Source organism: Haemorhous mexicanus, chromosome 16 (genome assembly GCF_027477595.1).
Source record: "Haemorhous mexicanus isolate bHaeMex1 chromosome 16, bHaeMex1.pri, whole genome shotgun sequence".
NCBI classification, from domain to species: Eukaryota; Metazoa; Chordata; class Aves; order Passeriformes; family Fringillidae; genus Haemorhous; species Haemorhous mexicanus.
The window spans coordinates 17147221-17164942 of record NC_082356.1 but is presented as its reverse complement, the minus strand read 5'-3'; the positions used below and the strand labels follow the sequence as shown (position 1 = coordinate 17164942).

At 56.5% G+C, this 17722-nt stretch overlaps 1 protein-coding gene across 1 annotated transcript; it reads right to left on the bottom strand.

The window, feature by feature from the left end:
• Window positions 1-722: 722 nt before the first annotated feature.
• Window positions 723-11329, bottom strand: LOC132334668 (protein lin-7 homolog B-like). The gene is given in 8 exon segments (XM_059860757.1): window positions 723-812; window positions 1952-2112; window positions 7438-7467; window positions 7469-7582; window positions 7848-7913; window positions 9043-9114; window positions 10293-10411; window positions 11273-11329. Coding segments are annotated over 8 exon segments (624 nt in total). The 5' UTR covers window positions 11313-11329; the 3' UTR covers window positions 723-790.
• Window positions 11330-17722: the final 6393 nt, after the last annotated feature.

The window sequence follows — 17722 nt, the reverse complement described above, 5'->3', positions numbered from 1 at the left end:
CACTCAGGTGACACAGGTGACATAGATGACCCCGCTCAGGTGACACAGGTGACACTCAGGTGACACAGGTGACACAGGTGACCCCCCCTCAGGTGACACAGGTGACACTCAGGTGACACAGGTGACCCACCTGGGCCACGCCTTTAAATAGCAGCCAATAAATACTGTACAGAAAGTTCCAGATATACACACAGGGCTGGGGGGTCCTGGGGGGGCTGGGGGGTCCTGGGGGGATCCCAGGTGACTTTGGGGGGTCTGGGGGGGGTCCCAGGGGGTCCCAAGGGGTCCCGGGGGGTCCCAGGTGACTTTGGGGGGTCCCAGGGGTCTTTGAGGGTCCCTGGGGGGTCCCAGGTGACTTTTGGGGGTCCTGGGGGGTCCCAGAAGGTCCCTGGGGGTCCCAGAGGGGTCCTGGGGTGTCCCAGGGGGGTCCCAAGGGGTCTTTGAGGGGTCCTGGGGGGATCCCAGATGATTTTGGGGGCATCCCGGGGGTCTCTGGGGGGGGGTCCCAGGTGACTTTGGGGGGTCCCAGGGGGTCCCAAAGGGATCCCAGGTGACTTTGGGGGGTCCTGGGGAGTCCCGGGGGTCTTTGGGGTCCCGGGGGGGGTCCCAGGTGACTTTGGGGGGTCCTGAGGGGTCCCAGGGGACTCTGGGGGGTCCTGGGGGTCTTTGGGGGGTCCCAGGGGACTCTGGGGGGGTCCCAGAAGGTCCCTGGGGGTCCCAGAGGATCCTGGGGGGTCCCAGGTGACTTTGGGGGGTCCTGGGGGGTCTTTGGGGTCTCCTGGGGGGGGTTCTACCCCCTCGATTCCAGCGACCTGTGGGGTGAAATTGGGGAGGGGTCAGCGGGGTCGGGGGGAGTTTGGGGTGAAATTTGGGGGTTTGGGAACTCCTCAGGGATTTGGGATTTTGGGATTTGGGATTTGGGGACTCGTAGATTTTGGGACTCGGGGATTTGGGAACTCCTCAGGGATTTTGGGAACTCAGAGATTTGGGGATTTGGGATTTTGGGATTTGGGGACTCATGGATCTTGGGATTTGGGGATTGGGCACACAGGGATTTGGGGTGTGGGCACACAGGGATTTGGGGATTTGGGCACACAGGGATTTGGGATTTGGGGTGCAGGGATTTTGGGATTTGGGCACACGGAGTTTGGGGTTTGGGGACTCGGGGACTTGGGGATTTGGGCACACGGATTTTGGGGTTTGGGCACACAGGGATTTGGGCACACAGGGATTTGGGGTTTGGGCACACAGGGATTTGGGGTGCAGGGATTTTGGGGTTTTGGCACACACGGATTTTGGGGTTTGGGCACACAGGGATTTGGGCACACAGGGATTTTGGGGTTTGGGCACACAGGGATTTGGGGTTTGGGCACCCAGGGACTCGGGGATTTGGGCACACAGGGATTTGGGCACTCAGGGATTTGGGATTTGGGCACACAGGGATTTTGGGGTTTGGGCACACAGGGATTTGGGGTTTGGGCACACAGGGATTTGGGGTTTGGGCACCCAGGGACTCGGGGATTTGGGCACACAGGGATTTGGGCACACAGGGATTTGGGATTTGGGGTGCAGGGATTTTGGGATTTGGGCACACAGGGATTTGGGATTTGGGGTGCAGGGATTTTGGGGTTTGGGCACATGGATTTTGGGGTTTGGGGACTCGGGGATTTGGGGATTTGGGCACACGGATTTTGGGGTTTGGGCACACAGGGATTTGGGCACACAGGGATTTGGGGATTTGGGGTGCAGGAATTTTGGGGTTTGGGCACACAGGGATTTTGGGATTTGGGCACACAGGGATTTGGGGTTTGGGCACACAGGGACTCGGGGATTTGGGGTGCAGGGATTTTGGGGTTTGGGGTGCAGGGATTTTGGGGTTTGGGGTGCAGGGATTTGGGGTGCAGGGATTTTGGGGTTTGGGCACCCAGGGACTCGGGGTTGGGGCGCTCACGAGTAGCTGTTGTGCTGCCGGCGCCGCGCCGTGCGCAGCTTCTCGAAGCGCGCCTCCATCTCCTCGAGCACGCGCGGCGTGTAACGCACCACCAGCTTCACCGAGCCCTGCGCCGCCTTCAGCAGCTCCACCGCGCGCTCGTGCTGCTCCCCCTCCACGCTCTGCGCCCCAAAATCCCAGATGGAACCCCAAAAACCTAACCAGAAACTGCCCTGACCCCAAAAACCCAAATGGAACCCCAAAAACCCTTCAGCAGCTCCACCGCGCGCTCGTGCTGCTCCCCCTCCACGCTCTGCACCCCAAAATCCCAGATGGAACCCCAAAAACCCACCCGGAAACTGCCCCGACCCCAAAAACCCACCCAGAACCCCAAAAACCCACCCGGAAACTGCCCTGACCCCAAAAACCCAAATGGAACCCCAAAAACCCACCCGGAAACTGCCCCGACCCCAAAAACCCAAATGGAACCCCAAAAACCCTTCAGCAGCTCCACCGCGCGCTCGTGCTGCTCCCCCTCCACGCTCTGCGCCCCAAAATCCCAGATGGAACCCCAAAAACCCAACCGGAAACTGCCCCGACCCCAAAAACCCCAAATGGAACCCCAAAAACACAACCAGAAACTGCCCCGACCCCAAAAACCCACCCAGAACCCCAAAAACCCAACCGGAAACTGCCCCGACCCCAAAAACCCAAATGGAACCCCAAAAACCCAACCAGAAACTGCCCCGACCCCAAAAACCCAAATGGAACTCCAAAAACCCAACCAGAAACTGCCCCGACCCCAAAACCCCAAATGGAACCCCAAAAACCCACCCAGAACCCCAAAAACCCTTCAGCAGCTCCACCGCGCGCTCGTGCTGCTCCCCCTCCACGCTCTGCGCCCCAAAATCCCAGATGGAACCCCAAAAACCTAACCAGAAACTGCCCTGACCCCAAAAACCCAAATGGAACCCCAAAAACCCTTCAGCAGCTCCACCGCGCGCTCGTGCTGCTCCCCCTCCACGCTCTGCACCCCAAAATCCCAGATGGAACCCCAAAAACCCACCCGGAAACTGCCCCGACCCCAAAAACCCACCCAGAACCCCAAAAACCCACCCGGAAACTGCCCTGACCCCAAAAACCCAAATGGAACCCCAAAAACCCACCCGGAAACTGCCCCGACCCCAAAAACCCAAATGGAACCCCAAAAACCCTTCAGCAGCTCCACCGCGCGCTCGTGCTGCTCCCCCTCCACGCTCTGCGCCCCAAAATCCCAGATGGAACCCCAAAAACCCAACCGGAAACTGCCCCGACCCCAAAAACCCCAAATGGAACCCCAAAAACACAACCAGAAACTGCCCCGACCCCAAAAACCCACCCAGAACCCCAAAAACCCAACCGGAAACTGCCCCGACCCCAAAAACCCAAATGGAACCCCAAAAACCCAACCAGAAACTGCCCCGACCCCAAAAACCCAAATGGAACTCCAAAACACCAACCAGAAACTGCCCCGACCCCAAAAACCCACCCAGAACCCCAAAAACCCACCCAGAAACTGCCCCGACCCCAAAAACCCAAATGGAACCCCAAAAACCCACCCGGAAACTGCCCCGACCCCAAAAACCCACCCAGAACCCCAAAAACCCAACCAAAAACTGCCCCAACCCCAAAAACCCAAATGGAATCCCAAAAACCCAACTGGAAACTGCCCTGACCCCAAAAACCCACCCAGAACCCCAAAAACCCACCCAGAACCCCAAAAACCCTTCAGCAGCTCCACCGCGCGCTCGTGCTGCTCCCCCTCCACGCTCTGCGCCCCAAAATCCCAGATGGAACCCCAAAAACCCAACCGGAAACTGCCCCGACCCCAAAAACCCAAATGGAACCCCAAAAACCCACCCAGAAACTGCCCCGACCCCAAAAACCCAAATGGAATCCCAAAAACCCAACCAGAAACTGCCCCGACCCCAAAAACCCAAATGGAACCCCAAAAACCCAACCAGAAACTGCCCCGACCCCAAAACCCCAAATGGAACCCCAAAAACCCACCCGGAAACTGCCCCGACCCCAAAAACCCAAATGGAACCCCAAAAACCCTTCAGCAGCTCCACCGCGCGCTCGTGCTGCTCCCCCTCCACGCTCTGCACCCCAAAATCCCAAATGGAACCCCAAAAACCCACCCGGAAACTGCCCCGACCCCAAAAACCCACCCAGAACTCCAAAAACACAACCAGAAACTGCCCCGACCCCAAAAACCCAAATGGAACTCCAAAAACGCACCCGGAAACTGCCCCTACCCCAAAAAGCCACCCAGAACCCCAAAAACCCACCCAGAACCCCAAAAATCCACCCAGAAACTGCCCAGACCCCCAACGAACCCCCAACCCAAAAACCCCCAACCCGAAAAACCCACCCAGAACCCCCGAACCCACCCAGAACCCAAAACCCACCCGGAAACTGCCCCGACCCCAAAAACCCCAAATGGAACTCCAAAAACCCACCCGGAACTGCCCGACCCCAAAACCCATGAACCCCAAAACCCTTCAGCGCGCGGCTCGTGCTGCTCCCCCTCCACGCTCTGCACCCCAAAATCCCAATGGAACCCCAAAAACCCACCCAGAAACTGCCCCGACCCCAAAACCCCAAATGGAACCCCAAAAACCCAACCAGAAACTGCCCCGACCCCAAAAATCCACCCAGAACCCCAAAAACCCAACCGGAAACTGCCCCGACCCCAGAAACTCACCCAGAACCCCAAAAACCCACCCAGAACCCCAAAAATCCACCCAGAAACTGCCCAGACCCCAAAAACCCAACCAGAAACTGCCCCGACCCCAAAAACCCACCCAGAACCCCAAAAACCCACCCAGAAACTGCCCCGACCCCAAAAACCCACCCAGAACCCCAAAAACCCAACCGGAAACTGCCCCAACCCCAAAAACCCACCCAGAACCCCAAAAATCCACCCAAAAACTGCCCCGACCCCAAAAACCCACCCAAAAACCCAACCAGAAACTGCTCCGACCCCAAAAACCCAAATGGAACCCCAAAACCCACCCAAAAACTGCCCTGACCCCAAAAACCCACCCAGAACCCCAAAACCCACCCAAAAACTGCTCTGATCTCAAAAACCACCCCCAAACCCCAAATTAACCACTCCAAACCCCCCAAAATCCCAACTGAACCCCCCAAAGACCCCAAAATCCCGGGAATTGGCCCCAAAGCCTCACCACGCCGTTGACGCTGAGCAGCTGGTGATCCCATTTCCCACCCAAACCCCCCAAAACCCCAAATTACCCACTCCAAACCCCAATTTAACCACTCCAAACCCCAATTTAACCCTTCAAACCCCAAATTAACCACTCCAAACCCCAATTTAACCCTTCAAACCCCAATTTACCCACCCCAAACCCCAATTTAACCACCCCAAACCTGCAGAAAACCCCAAAATCCCGGGAATTGGCCCCAAAGCCTCACCACGCCGTTGACGCTGAGTAGCTGGTCGCCCCATTTGAGCCCCCCGTGGCGGTCGGCCACCCCAAATCCCACCCCAAACCCCCAGAATAACCCCAAACCCCAATTTATCCACCCCAAACCCCAATTTAACCACCCCAAACCTGCTGAAAACCCCAAAATCCCAGGAATTGGCCCCAAAGCCTCACCACGCCGTTGACGCTGAGCAGCTGGTCGCCCCGTTTGAGCCCGCCGTGGCGGTCGGCCACCCCAAATCCCACCCAAATCCCCCAGAATAACCCCAAACCCCAAATTAACCACCCCAAACCTGCTGAAAACCCCAAAATCCCGGGAATTGGCCCCAAAGCCTCACCACGCCGTTGACGCTGAGCAGCTGGTGATCCCATTTCCCACCCAAACCCCCCAAGACCCCAAATTACCCACTCCAAACCCCAATTTAACCACTCCAAATCCCAAATTAACCACTCCAAACCCCAATTGAACCACCCCAAAACCCCAATTTACCCACTCCAAACGCCCCAAAATCCCAATTGAACCCCATAAAAACCCCAAAATCCCGGGAATTGGCCCCAAAGCCTCACCACGCCGTTGACGCTGAGCAGCTGGTCGCCCCGTTTGAGCCCCCCGTGGCGGTCGGCCACCCCAAAACCCACCCCAACCCCCCAAAACCCCAAATTACCCATTCCAAACCCCAATTTAACCACTCCAAACCCCAATTTAACCACCCCAAACCCCAAATTAACCACCCCAAACCTGCTGAAAACCCCAAAATCCCGGGAATTGGCCCCAAAGCCTCACCACGCCGTTGACGCTGAGCAGCTGGTCGCCCCATTTCCCACCCAAACCCCCCAAAACCCCAAATTACCCACTCCAAACCCCAATTTTAACCCTTCAAACCCCAATTTAACCACTCCAAATCCCAATTTAACCCCATAAAAACCCCAAAATCCCCGGGAATTGGCCCCAAAGCCTCACCACGCCGTTGACGCTGAGCAGCTGATCCCCCCGTTTGAGCCCCCCCGTGGCGGTCGGCCACGCCAAATCCCACCCCAAACCCCCAGAATAACCCCAAAACCCCAATTTAACCACTCCAAACCCCCCAAAGACCCCAAAATCCCGGGAATTGGCCCCAAAGCCTCACTCACGCCGTTGACGCTGAGCAGCTGGTCGCCCTGTTTCCCACCCAAACCCCCCAAAACCCCAAATTACCCACTCCAAACCCCAATTTAACCCTTCAAACCCCAATTTAACCACTCCAAAACCCAATTTAACCCTATAAAAACCCCAAAATCCCGGGAATTGGCCCCAAAGCCTCACCACGCCGTTGACGCTGAGCAGCTGGTGATCCCATTTCCCACCCAAACTCCCCAAAACTCCAAATTACCCACTCCAAACCCCAACTGAACCACCCCAAAACCCCAAATTACTCACTCCAAACCCCAATTTAACCCTTCAAACCCCAATTTAACCACTCCAAACCCCAATTTAACCCCCCAAAGACCCCAAAATCCCGGGAATTGGCCCCAAAGCCTCACCATGCCATTGATGCTGAGCAGCTGGTGATCCCATTTCCCACCCAAACCCCCCAAAAACCCCCAAATTAACCACTCCAAACCCCAATTTAACCTCCCAAAGACCCCCAAAATCCCGGGAATTGGCCCCAAAGCCTCACCACGCCGTTGACGCTGAGCAGCTGGTCGCCCCGTTTGAGGCCCCCGTGGCGGTCGGCCACCCCAAATCCCACCCCAACCCCCCAGAATAACCCCAAACCTCAATTTAACCACTCCAAACCCCCCAAAATCCCAATTTAACCCCATAAAAACCCCAAAATCCCAGGAATTGGCCCCAAAGCCTCACCACGCCGTTGACGCTGAGCAGCTGGTCGCCCCGTTTGAGCCCCCCGTGGCGGTCGGCCCACCCCAAATCCCATCCCAAACCCCCAGAATAACCCCAAAACCCCAATTTAACCCTTCAAACTCCAATTTAACCCCCCAAAGACCCCAAAATCCCGGGAATTGGCCCCAAAGCCTCACCACGCCGTTGACGCTGAGCAGCTGATCCCCCCCGTTTGAGCCCGCCGTGGCGGTCGGCCACGCCGCCCGGGATGACCCGCGAGATGTAGATGGGCGAGTTCTGCTCCTTGCCCCCCATGATGTTGAAGCCCAAACCCTCCTCGGTCTTGGGCAGCTCCACCACCCGCGGGTGGGCGTGGGCCCTCGCTGGCCGCGAACGCCGCCACCGTGGCCTGGGGACAGCGGGGACAATGGGGACATTGGGGACAATCAGGGCATTGGGGACATTGGGGACACTGGGGGCATTGGGGATGTTGGGGACATTGGGGATGTTGGGGACATTGGGGACGTTGGGGATGTTGGGGACATTGGGGACGTTGGGGACATCGGGGGACATTGGGGACATTGGGGACATTGGGGACATTGGGGACAGTGGGCAGCTCCACCACGCGCGGGTGGGCGTGGCCCTCGCTGGCCGCGAACGCCGCCACCGTGGCCTGGGGACAGCGGGGACAATGGGGACACTGGGGGGATTGGGGGGATTGGGGGCATTGGGGACATTGGGGTCATGCAGGACATTGGGGCCGTTGGGGGGCATTGGGGACATTTGGTGACATTGGGGGACAGCTTGGGGACACTGGGGGATACTGGAGTCACTGAGGGCACTGGGGACATTGGGGTCATCGAGGGCATTTGGGGACATTTGGGGACATTTGGGGACACTGAGATGACATTGAATTGTTTGGGGGTCCCAGGGTGGTTTTTCGGGGTCCCCAGGGTATTTTTGGGGTTCCCCAGGGATATTTTGGGGTTCCCCAGCAATATTTTGGGGTCCCGGGGTATTTTTGGGGTTCCCAGGAATATTTTGGGGTCCCCCAGTGATATTTTGGGGTCCCCCAGGGATATTTTGGGGGGGCTTTGGGGTCCCAGAGGATTTTTTGGGGTCCCGGGGGGTGTTTTGGGGTCCCGGGGTATTTTTGGGGTTCCCAGGAATATTTTGGGGTTCCCCAGCGATATTTTGGGGTCCCGGGGGGGTTTTGGGGTCCCAGAGGATGTTTTGGGGTCCCCAGGGATATTTTGGGGTCCCCCAGGGATATTTTGGGGTCCCCCAGGGATGTTTTGGGGTTCCCCAGCGATATTTTGGGGTCCCAGAGGATGTTTTGGGGTCCCGGGGGTTTTGGGGTCCCAGAGGATATTTTGGGGTCCCCCAGGAATATTTTGGGGTTCCCAGGAATATTTTGGGGTTCCCCAGCGATATTTTGGGGTCCCAGAGGATGTTTTGGGGTCCGGGGGTTTTGGGGTCCCAGAGGATATTTTGGGGTCCCCCAGGAATATTTTGGGGTTTCCCAGGAATATTTTGGGGTTCCCCAGCGATATTTTGGGGTCCCCCAGGGATATTTTGGGGTCCCGGGGGGTGTTTTGGGGTCCCGGGGTATTTTTGGGGTTCCCAGGAATATTTTGGGGTTCCCCAGGGATATTTTGGGGTCCCCCAGGGATGTTTTGGGGTCCCGGGGGTTTTGGGGGTCCCGGGGGGGGTTTTGGGGTCCCGGGGTATTTTTGGGGTTCCCAGGAATATTTTGGGGTCCCCCAGGGATATTTTGGGGTCCCGGGGTGGTTTTGGGGTACCTTGGCCGTGGCGTGGGCGCGGATTTCGGGGCTCCCCGCGATGTCCAAGGTGTCGTAGAGCTGCTCATAGACCTGGGGGGGACCCCGGCGTTGGGGGGGACCCCAAAACCCCCGGGAGCCCCCCCGGACCCCCCGAGGGGCAGCTGAGACATTTGGGGGGGGGTCCCGGGAAAGATTCTGGGGGGGATTTTGGGGAGTTGGGGGGAAACTGGGGGGGGAACTGGAGGGGTTTTGGGGGTCCCCAGGTGGATTTGGGGGTCCCCAGGTGGATTTGGGGTCCCCCAGGTGGATTTCGGGGTCCCCCTGAATGAATTTGGGGTTCCCCAGGTGGATTTTGGGGTCCTCTGGATGGATTTGGGGGTCCCCCAGGTGGATTTTGGGGTTCCCCAGGTGGATTTCGGGGTCCCCTGGATGGATTTGGGGTCCCCTGGATGGATTTTGAGGTTCCCAGGTGGATTTTGGGGTGGATTTGGGGGTTCCCAGATGGGTTTTGGGGATTTTTGGGGATTTTGGGGCTCCCAGGTGGTTTCAGGGGTTCCCAGGTGGGTTTTGGGGTGGATTTGGGGGGTTTTGGGGTTTTTTGAGGGGGTTTTGGGGTGGATTTGGGGGTTCCCAGATGGGTTTTGGGGCTCCCAGGTGGTTTCAGGGGTTCCCAGGTGGGTTTTGGGGTGGGATTTGAGGAGGATTTGGGGGTTCCCAGGTGGTTTTGGGGTGGATTTTGGGGTTCCTGGGGTGGATTTGGGGGTTTCTGGGTGTTCCTGGGTGGTTTGGGGGTGATTTGGGGAGTTTTGGGGGTTTTTGGGGTAAATCTGGGGTGGTTCTGGAGGTTTTTGGGGGTTCCTAGGTGGGTTTTTGGAGGTTTTGAGGGTGGTTTGGGGGGGGTTTGGGGTGGATTTGGGGTGGATTTTGGGGTTTCTGGGGTGGATTTGGGGGTTTCTGGGGTGGATTTAGGGTGGTTCTGGAGGTTTTTGGGGTTTCCCAGGTGGGTTTTTGGAGGTTTTGAAGGTGGTTTGGGGGGTTTCGAGTGGATTTGGGGATTTCTGGGTGTTCCTGGGTGGTTTGAGGGTGGTTTTGGGGGTTTTTGGGGTGGATTTGGGGGTTCCTGGGTGTTCCTGGGTGGTTTTGGGGCGGTTTTTGGGGTTTTTGGGGTGGATTTGGGGGTTTCTGGGGTGTTCCTGGGTGGGTTTTGGGGCGGTTTTTGGGGTTTTTGGGGTGGATTTGGGGGTTTCTGGGGCGGTTTTTGGGGTCACCTCGCGGATGGCGGAGCAGAACTTGCTCTGCAGGACCCTCTGCAGCGCCTGCAGCTTTTGGGGGGGCAGCTCCCCACTGCGCTGGAGCCGCTCCAGCAGCTCCACGGCCCGGGACACGTCTGGGGGGCCCCCAATCACCCCAAAATCATCTCGAGAAACACCCCAAAACAGCCCCCAAATCACCCCCGGAATTAACCCAAAATCACCCCAAAACAGCCCCAAATCACCACCGGAATCAACCCAAAATGAGCCCAAAATCACCCTCGGGGTCGCCCCCAAAATCACCCCCAGAGTCACCCCAGAATCACCTCCGGAGTCACCCCAGAATCACCCCAAAAATCAGCTCAAACCACCCCAAAATCACCCCGAAGTCACCCCAAAAATCAGCCCAAAATCACGCCCAGAATCACCCCCAAATCACCCCAAACCACCCCAAAAATCAGCCCCAAACAGCCCAAAAATCACCCCCAGAATCACCCCAAATCATCCCAAAAACCACCCCAAAAATCAGCCTCAAAATCAACCCCAGAGTCACCCCAAAACTGCCCTAAAATCACCCCAAAATCACCCCAAAACCGCCCCAAAATCAAACGCAGTCACCCCAAAAATCAGCCCCCAAAATCATCCCCAAAATCACCCCAAAACTGCCCCAAAGTCCCCCCAAATTCACCCCTTCACCCCAAAATTCCCGCCGTGCCCCTCCTTAACCTCCCGCAACCCCCAGCCCCCCTCACTCCCCCTCCCCCACCCCTCAAATCCCCCCAAATTCTCAAATCCTCCAAAATTCCCCCAAATTTTCCCCAATTTCCCATTTAAACCCCCCCCAACCACCCCTTGCCGCCCCTCCCCCACTCCCGACGCCTCCGTCGCCCCTCAGCCCCTCCCCCTCCCCTCCCCCCCACCCCCAGGACCCCCCCGGACCCCCCAAAATCCCCAAATTTCCCAAAACCCCCCAGATTCGCCCCAAATTGGCCCCGTACCCCGCTCCAGCCCCAGCGCGTCCCCGCTCAGCGCTGCCATCTTCGCCTGGCCACGCCCACCCGCTGGCCACGCCCCGTTCCACGCAAACCCCGCCCCTTCTCACTCAAACCACGCCCATCGCTCGCTTCATGTCACGTCTGTGCTGCTTGGCCACGCCCATGTCCTTATTTGGGCGTACCCAAACCACGCCCCCGGCCCCGCGCATGCGCAGAAAGCGGAGAGCCCGAATTTGGGGGAGGAGGGAAAAAACCGAATTTTGGAGGGGGAGAAAATGGGGGAGGGGACCCCCAAATTTTAGGGGGAAGACCCCAAAAATGGGGGTGGGGAAACTGGGGGAGGGGTCCCAAATTAACCCCAAATCTGGGGTGGGGGGGTGGGACCCCAATTCTGAGAGAAAAGACCCCAAAAATTGGGGGGGTTGTCCCAAATTTTGGGGTGAGCAAAAGAACCCAAATTTTGGGGAGGGGGGAAGCCCTTTTTAGGGAAGGAGCCTGAAATGGGGGGGACATTTTTAGGGCTAAAAAACCCCAAATTTTGGAGCAAAAAGAAATCCATTCCGTCCGAAAAAAACCCTAAATTGGAGTAAAAATCCCCCAATTCTATTTTAAAAGTCCCAAATTGGAACAAAACCCCCCAAACCGGCACAAAAAAATCCCCAATTCCACATATAAAAACTCCCGAAATTGGAGCAAAAATCCCCAAAACTGGAGCAAAAAAATCCTCAATTCCACTTGAAAAAAAAAAAAAAAAACCCAAAACCCCAATCTGGCTCAAAAATCCCCAAAATAAACTGAAAAAAAAACCCCTAAATTGGAGCAAAAATTGGCACAAAAAATCCCCAATTCCACCTAAAAATGTCCCCCAGACTGGAGCAAAAAATCCCCAATTCCACTTAAAAAAAAACCCACAAACCCCCAAAAACCCCTGAAAAAAAAAACCCCAAAAAGGCTCAAACCCCCCCAGAAACACCTGAAAAAAAAAAACCCAAAAGGCTCAAAATTCTCCAATTCCACCTGAATAAAAACCCCAAAATCCCCAAATTGGCTCCAAAATCCCCAATTCCACTTGAAAAAAAAAAACAAAAAGGCTCAAAAATCCCCCAAAAACACACTGAAAAAAACCCCCAAATTGGCTCAAAAATCCCCCAAAAACACATGAAAAAAAACCCAAATTGGCTCAAAACTTCCCAATTCCACTTGAAAAAAACCCTCCAAAATCCCCAAATTGGAGAAAAATATCCCCAATTTCACCAGAAAAAAAAAACTAAATTGGCTCAAAAATCCCCCAAAAACACATGAAAAAAACCCCCCAAACTGGACCAAAAATTCCCAATTCCACCTGAAAAAAAAAAAACCCAAATTGGCTCAAAAATCCCTAATTCCACTTGAAAACCCCCCCCCAAAAAATCTCAAAAATCCCCCAAAAACCCCTGAAAAAAATCCCCAAATTGGCTCAAAAATCCCCCAAAAACACATGAAAAAAAACCCCAAATTGGACCAAAAATTCCCAATTCCACCTGAAAAAAAAAACCCCAACTTGGCTCAAAAATCCCCAATTCCACTTGAGAAAAATCCCCAAATTGGACCAAAAAATCCCCAATTCCACTTGAAAAAATCCCCCAAAAAATCTCAAAAATGCCCCAAAAAACCCTGAAAAAACCCCCAAATTGGCTCAAAAATTCCCAATTCCACCTGAAAAAATCCCCAAATTGGAACAAAAAACCCCAAATTGGACCAAAAATTCCCCAATTCCACTTGAAAAAATCCCCAAAAAAATCTCAAAAATCCCCCAAAAACGCATGAGAAAAAAAAAAAAACAATTTGGACCAAAAATCCCCAATTCCACCTGAAAAAAAAAACCCAAACTGGCTTAAAAAATTCCCAATTCCACTTGAAAAAATCCCCCAAAATTCTCAAAAATCCCCCAAAAACCCCTGAAAAAACCCCCCCAATTAGCTCAAAAATCCCCCCAAAACACATGAAAAAAAACCCCAAATTGGACCAAAAATTCCCAATTCCACCTGAAAAAAAAACCCCAAATTGGTTTAAAAAATCCCCAATTCCACTTGAAAAAATCCCCCCAAAAATCTCAAAAATCCCCCAAAAAATCCCCAAATTGGCTCAAAAATCCCCCAAAAACACATGAAAAAAACCCCCCAAACTGGACCAAAAATTCCCCAAAAACCCTGAAAAAAACCCCCAAATTGGACCAAAATTCCCAATTCCACCTGAAAAAAAAAACCCAAATTGGCTTAAAAAATCCCCAATTCCACTTGAAAAAATCCCCCAAAAAATCTCAAAAATCCCCCAAAAAATCCCCAAATTGGCTCAAAAATCCCCCAAAAACACATGAAAAAAAACCCCAAATTGGACCAAAAATTCCCCAAAAAACCCTGAAAAAAACCCCCAATTGGACCAAAAATTCCCAATTCCACTTGAAAAAATCCCCCAAAAAATCTCAAAAATCCCCCAAAAAGGCTCAAAAATCCCCCAAAAACACATGAAAAAAAACCCCAAATTGGACCAAAAATTCGCAATTCCACCTGAAAAAAAAAAAACCCAAATTGGCTTAAAAAATCCCCAATTCCACTTGAAAAAATCCCCCAAAAAATCTCAAAAATCCCCCCAAAAATCCCCCAAATTAGCTCAAAAATCCCCAATTCCACTTGAAAAAATCCCAAAATTGGAACAAAAACCCCAAATTTGCTTAAAAAATCCCCATTTCCACTTGAAAAAATCCCCCAAAAATCTCAAAAATCCCCCAAAAAAATCCCCAAATTGCCTCCAAAATCCCTTGAAAAAAAAACCCCAAATCACCAGAACCCCCCAAATTTTTTCCCCACCCCATTCCCCCCAGAAACCACCCCAAAACCCCATTTTATTTTCCAATAAAACCCCTTTATTTCCCCTCCGCGGCCGCCGCTCACTCCATGGCGGGCTCCAGCAGGTAGCCGTTCTCCGCCGCCAGGTACCCGTCGGTACCGGCACCGCCGTCGCCCCCCAGGAACATCTCCGCCTCCCCCCCGGCGCCGCCATCGCCGCCCTCGCCGCCGCCCCCCGCTGCCTCCCCCGGGCGCTCTCTCGTCGCGCCGCTCCCGCTCCCGTTTGTGCTCCCGCTCCCGGTCCCGCTCCCCGCTCCCGCCGCCTCTCCCGCTCCCGGTGCCCGCGGCGCCGCTCCCGCTCCCTCTCCCGTTTCTCCGCCGCCTCCCCCCGCCATCCCCTCGCCGCTCCCGGGCTCGCCGCCGCCCCCCTCCCAGCTCCTCGGGGGCTTCCAGCGGTTCCGGGGGTCCCTCGTCCTTCTTGTCGCGGTCGCGGTCGCGCTTTCGGTCCCGGGAGCGGGAGCGGCGTTTGCGGTCGCGGGTCCCGGTCTCGGTCCTTGCTGCGGGTCGCGGCTCCCGCCCCGTTTCCGTTCCCTCTCGTCCTTCTCGCGGCTCCGCGTTCGCCGCCGCCGCTCCCGGGAGCGCGAACGGCGCCGGTCCCGCTCCCGAGAGCGCTCCCGGCGGTCCCGCTCCCCGCTCCCGCTCCCGGTCCCTGCGGGGACCGAGCCCGTCACGGCACGGCACGGCGGGGGGGTCCCTGAGGGGTCCTGGGGGTCCCTGACCCACTCCAGGGGGTCCCAAAGGGGTCCTTGACCCATTGCAGGGGGTCCCTGAGGGGTTCTGGGGGTCCTTGACCCATTCCAGGGGGTCCCTGACCCATTCCAGGGGGTCCCAAAGGGATCCTGGGGGTCCCTGACCCACTCCAGGGGGTCCCAAAGGGGGGTCCTGGGGGTCCCTGACCCACTCCAGGGGGTCCCAAATGGGTCCCTGACCCACTCCCAGGGGGTCCCAAAGGGATCCTGGGGGTCCCTGACCCATTGCAGGGGGTCCCAAAGGGGGTCCCTGAGGGGCCCTGAGGGTCCCTGACCCATTTAAAGGGGGGTCCCTGAGGGGTCCCAAGGGGGGTCCCTGACCCATTCCAGGGGGTCCCAAGGGGGTTCCTGAAGTGGCCTGGGGGGTCCCTGACCCATTCCAGGGGTCCCAAGGGGGTCCCTGAGGGGTCCCAAAGGGGTCCCTGACCCATTGCAGGGTGTCCCAAGGGGGTCCAGAGGGTCCCTGACCCACTCCAGGGGGTCCCAAAGTGGTCCCTGACCCACTCCAGGGGGTCCCTGACCCATTACAAGGGGTCCCAAGGGGGTCCCTGAGGGGTCCTGGGGAGCCTTGACCCACTCCAGGGGGGTCCCTGACCCATTACAAGGGGTCCCAAGGGGGTCCTGGGGGTCCTTGACCCATTCCAGGGGGTCCCAAGGGGGTCCCTGACCCATTCCAGGGGGTCCCTGAGGGGTCCCAAGGGGGTCCCTGACCCATTCCAGGGGGTCCCTGAGGGGTCCCAAAGGGGGTCCAGGGGGTCCCTGACCCATTCCAGGGGGTCCCTGAGGGGTCCCAAGGGGGTCCCTGACCCATTGCAGGGGGTCCCAAGGGGGTTCCTGAAGTGGCCTGGGGGGTCCCTGACCCATTCCAGGGGTCCCAAGGGGGTCCAGAGGGTCCCTGACCCACTCCAGGGGGTCCCAAAGTGGTCCCTGACCCATTCCAAGGGGTCCCTGAGGGGTCCTGGGGGTCCTTGACCTACTCCAGGGGGTCCCAAAGGGGTCCCCGACCCATTCCAGGGGGTCCCTGACCCACTCCAGGGGGGTCCCAAGGGGGTCCCTTACCCATTCCAGGGGGTCCCAAAGGGGTCCCTGAGGTGTCCTGGGGGTCCTTGACCCACTGCAGGGGGTCCCAGGGGGGTCCCTGACCCACTCCAAGGTGACATTGGGGGTCCCTGACCCATTCCAAGGGGTCCCAAGGGTGACACAGGGGGGTGACAGTGACAATCCTGGGGTCCCCAAGGTGACACAGGGGGTGACAGTGACAATGCCGGGGTCCCCAAGGGTGACACAGGGGGTGACAGTGACAATGCCGGGGTCCCCAAGGTGACACAGGGGGTCCCAAAGGGGTCCCGAGGGTGACACAGGGGTGACAGTGACAATGCCGGGGGTCCCCAAGGTGACACAGGGGGTGACAGTGACAATGCCAGGGTCCCCAAGGTGACACAGGGGTGACAGTGACAATGCCGGGGTCCCCAAGGTGACACAGGGGGTGACAGTGACAATGCCAGGGTCCCCAAGGAGACACAGGGGTGACAGTGACAATCCTGGGGTCCCCAAGGTGACACAGGGGGGTGACAGTGACAATGCCGAGGTCCCCAAGGTGACACAGGGGGTGACAGTGACAATGCCGGGGTCCCCAAGGTGACACAGGGGGTGACAGTGACAATGCCAGGGTCCCCAAGGTGACACAGGGGTGACAGTGACAATCCTGGGGTCCCCAAGGTGACACAGGGGGGTGACAGTGACAATGCCAGCCCCCCGGGACCCCCACTCACCGCTCGTCGTAGCGGGAGGTGTCGTCCCTGCCCGAGTGCCGGATGTTGACGTCGGCTCCGCCGCGCCGGGTGCCCCCCAAACCTCCCCCTGCGGGGACAGGGACCCCAAAGGTGACCCCAAAACCCAGACCTGACCCCAAAACCTCCCCCTGCGGGGACAGGGACCCCAAAGGTGACCCCAAAGGTGACCCCTAACCCAGACCTGACCCCAAAACCAACCCCTAACCTCCCCCTGCGGGGACACGGGGGTCAGGGACCCCAAAGGTGACCCCAAAACCCAGACCTGACCCCAAAACCCAGACCTGACCCCCAAACCGACCCCTGGGGGACACGGGGGTCAGGGACCCCAAAGGTGACCCCAAAACCCAGACCTGACCCCAAACCTCCCCCTGCGGGGACAGGGACCCCAAAAATGACCCCTAACCCAGACCTGACCCCAAAACCCAGACCTGACCCCCAAACCTCCCCCTGCAGGGACAGGGACCCCAAAGGTGACCCCAAAACCCAAAGGTGACCCCAAAACCAACCCCAAACCTCCCCCTGGGGGGACAGGGACCCCAAAGGTGACCCCAAAAAGCAGAACTGAACCCAAAAGTGACCCAAAAATCCAAAACTGGCCCTAAAAGTGACTCAAAAACCCAAAACTGCCCCCAATCCCAGACCTGACCCCAAAAAAAAAAGCATCAAAAACCCCAAAATTTTGGGGAGGCACCAAATAAACCCTAAAAAATGGGGAGGGGAACCAAACAAACCCCCCCAAAACTTGAGGAAAACACAAAAAAATCACCAAAATCTGGGAGGCACCAAAAAAAAAACCCCAAAAATTTGGGGAAAACACACCAAAAAACCCTCAAAAAATTTGGGGAGGCACCAAAAAAACCCTAAAAAAGGAGGAAAAGACACAAAAATATACCCCCAAAAATTTGGGGAGGCACCAAACAAACCCCCAAAAATGGGGGGAAACGCCAAAAAAAACCCCAAAAAATTTGGGGAGGCACCAAAAAAACCCTAAAAAAGGAGGAAAAGACACAAAAAAAACCTCAAAAA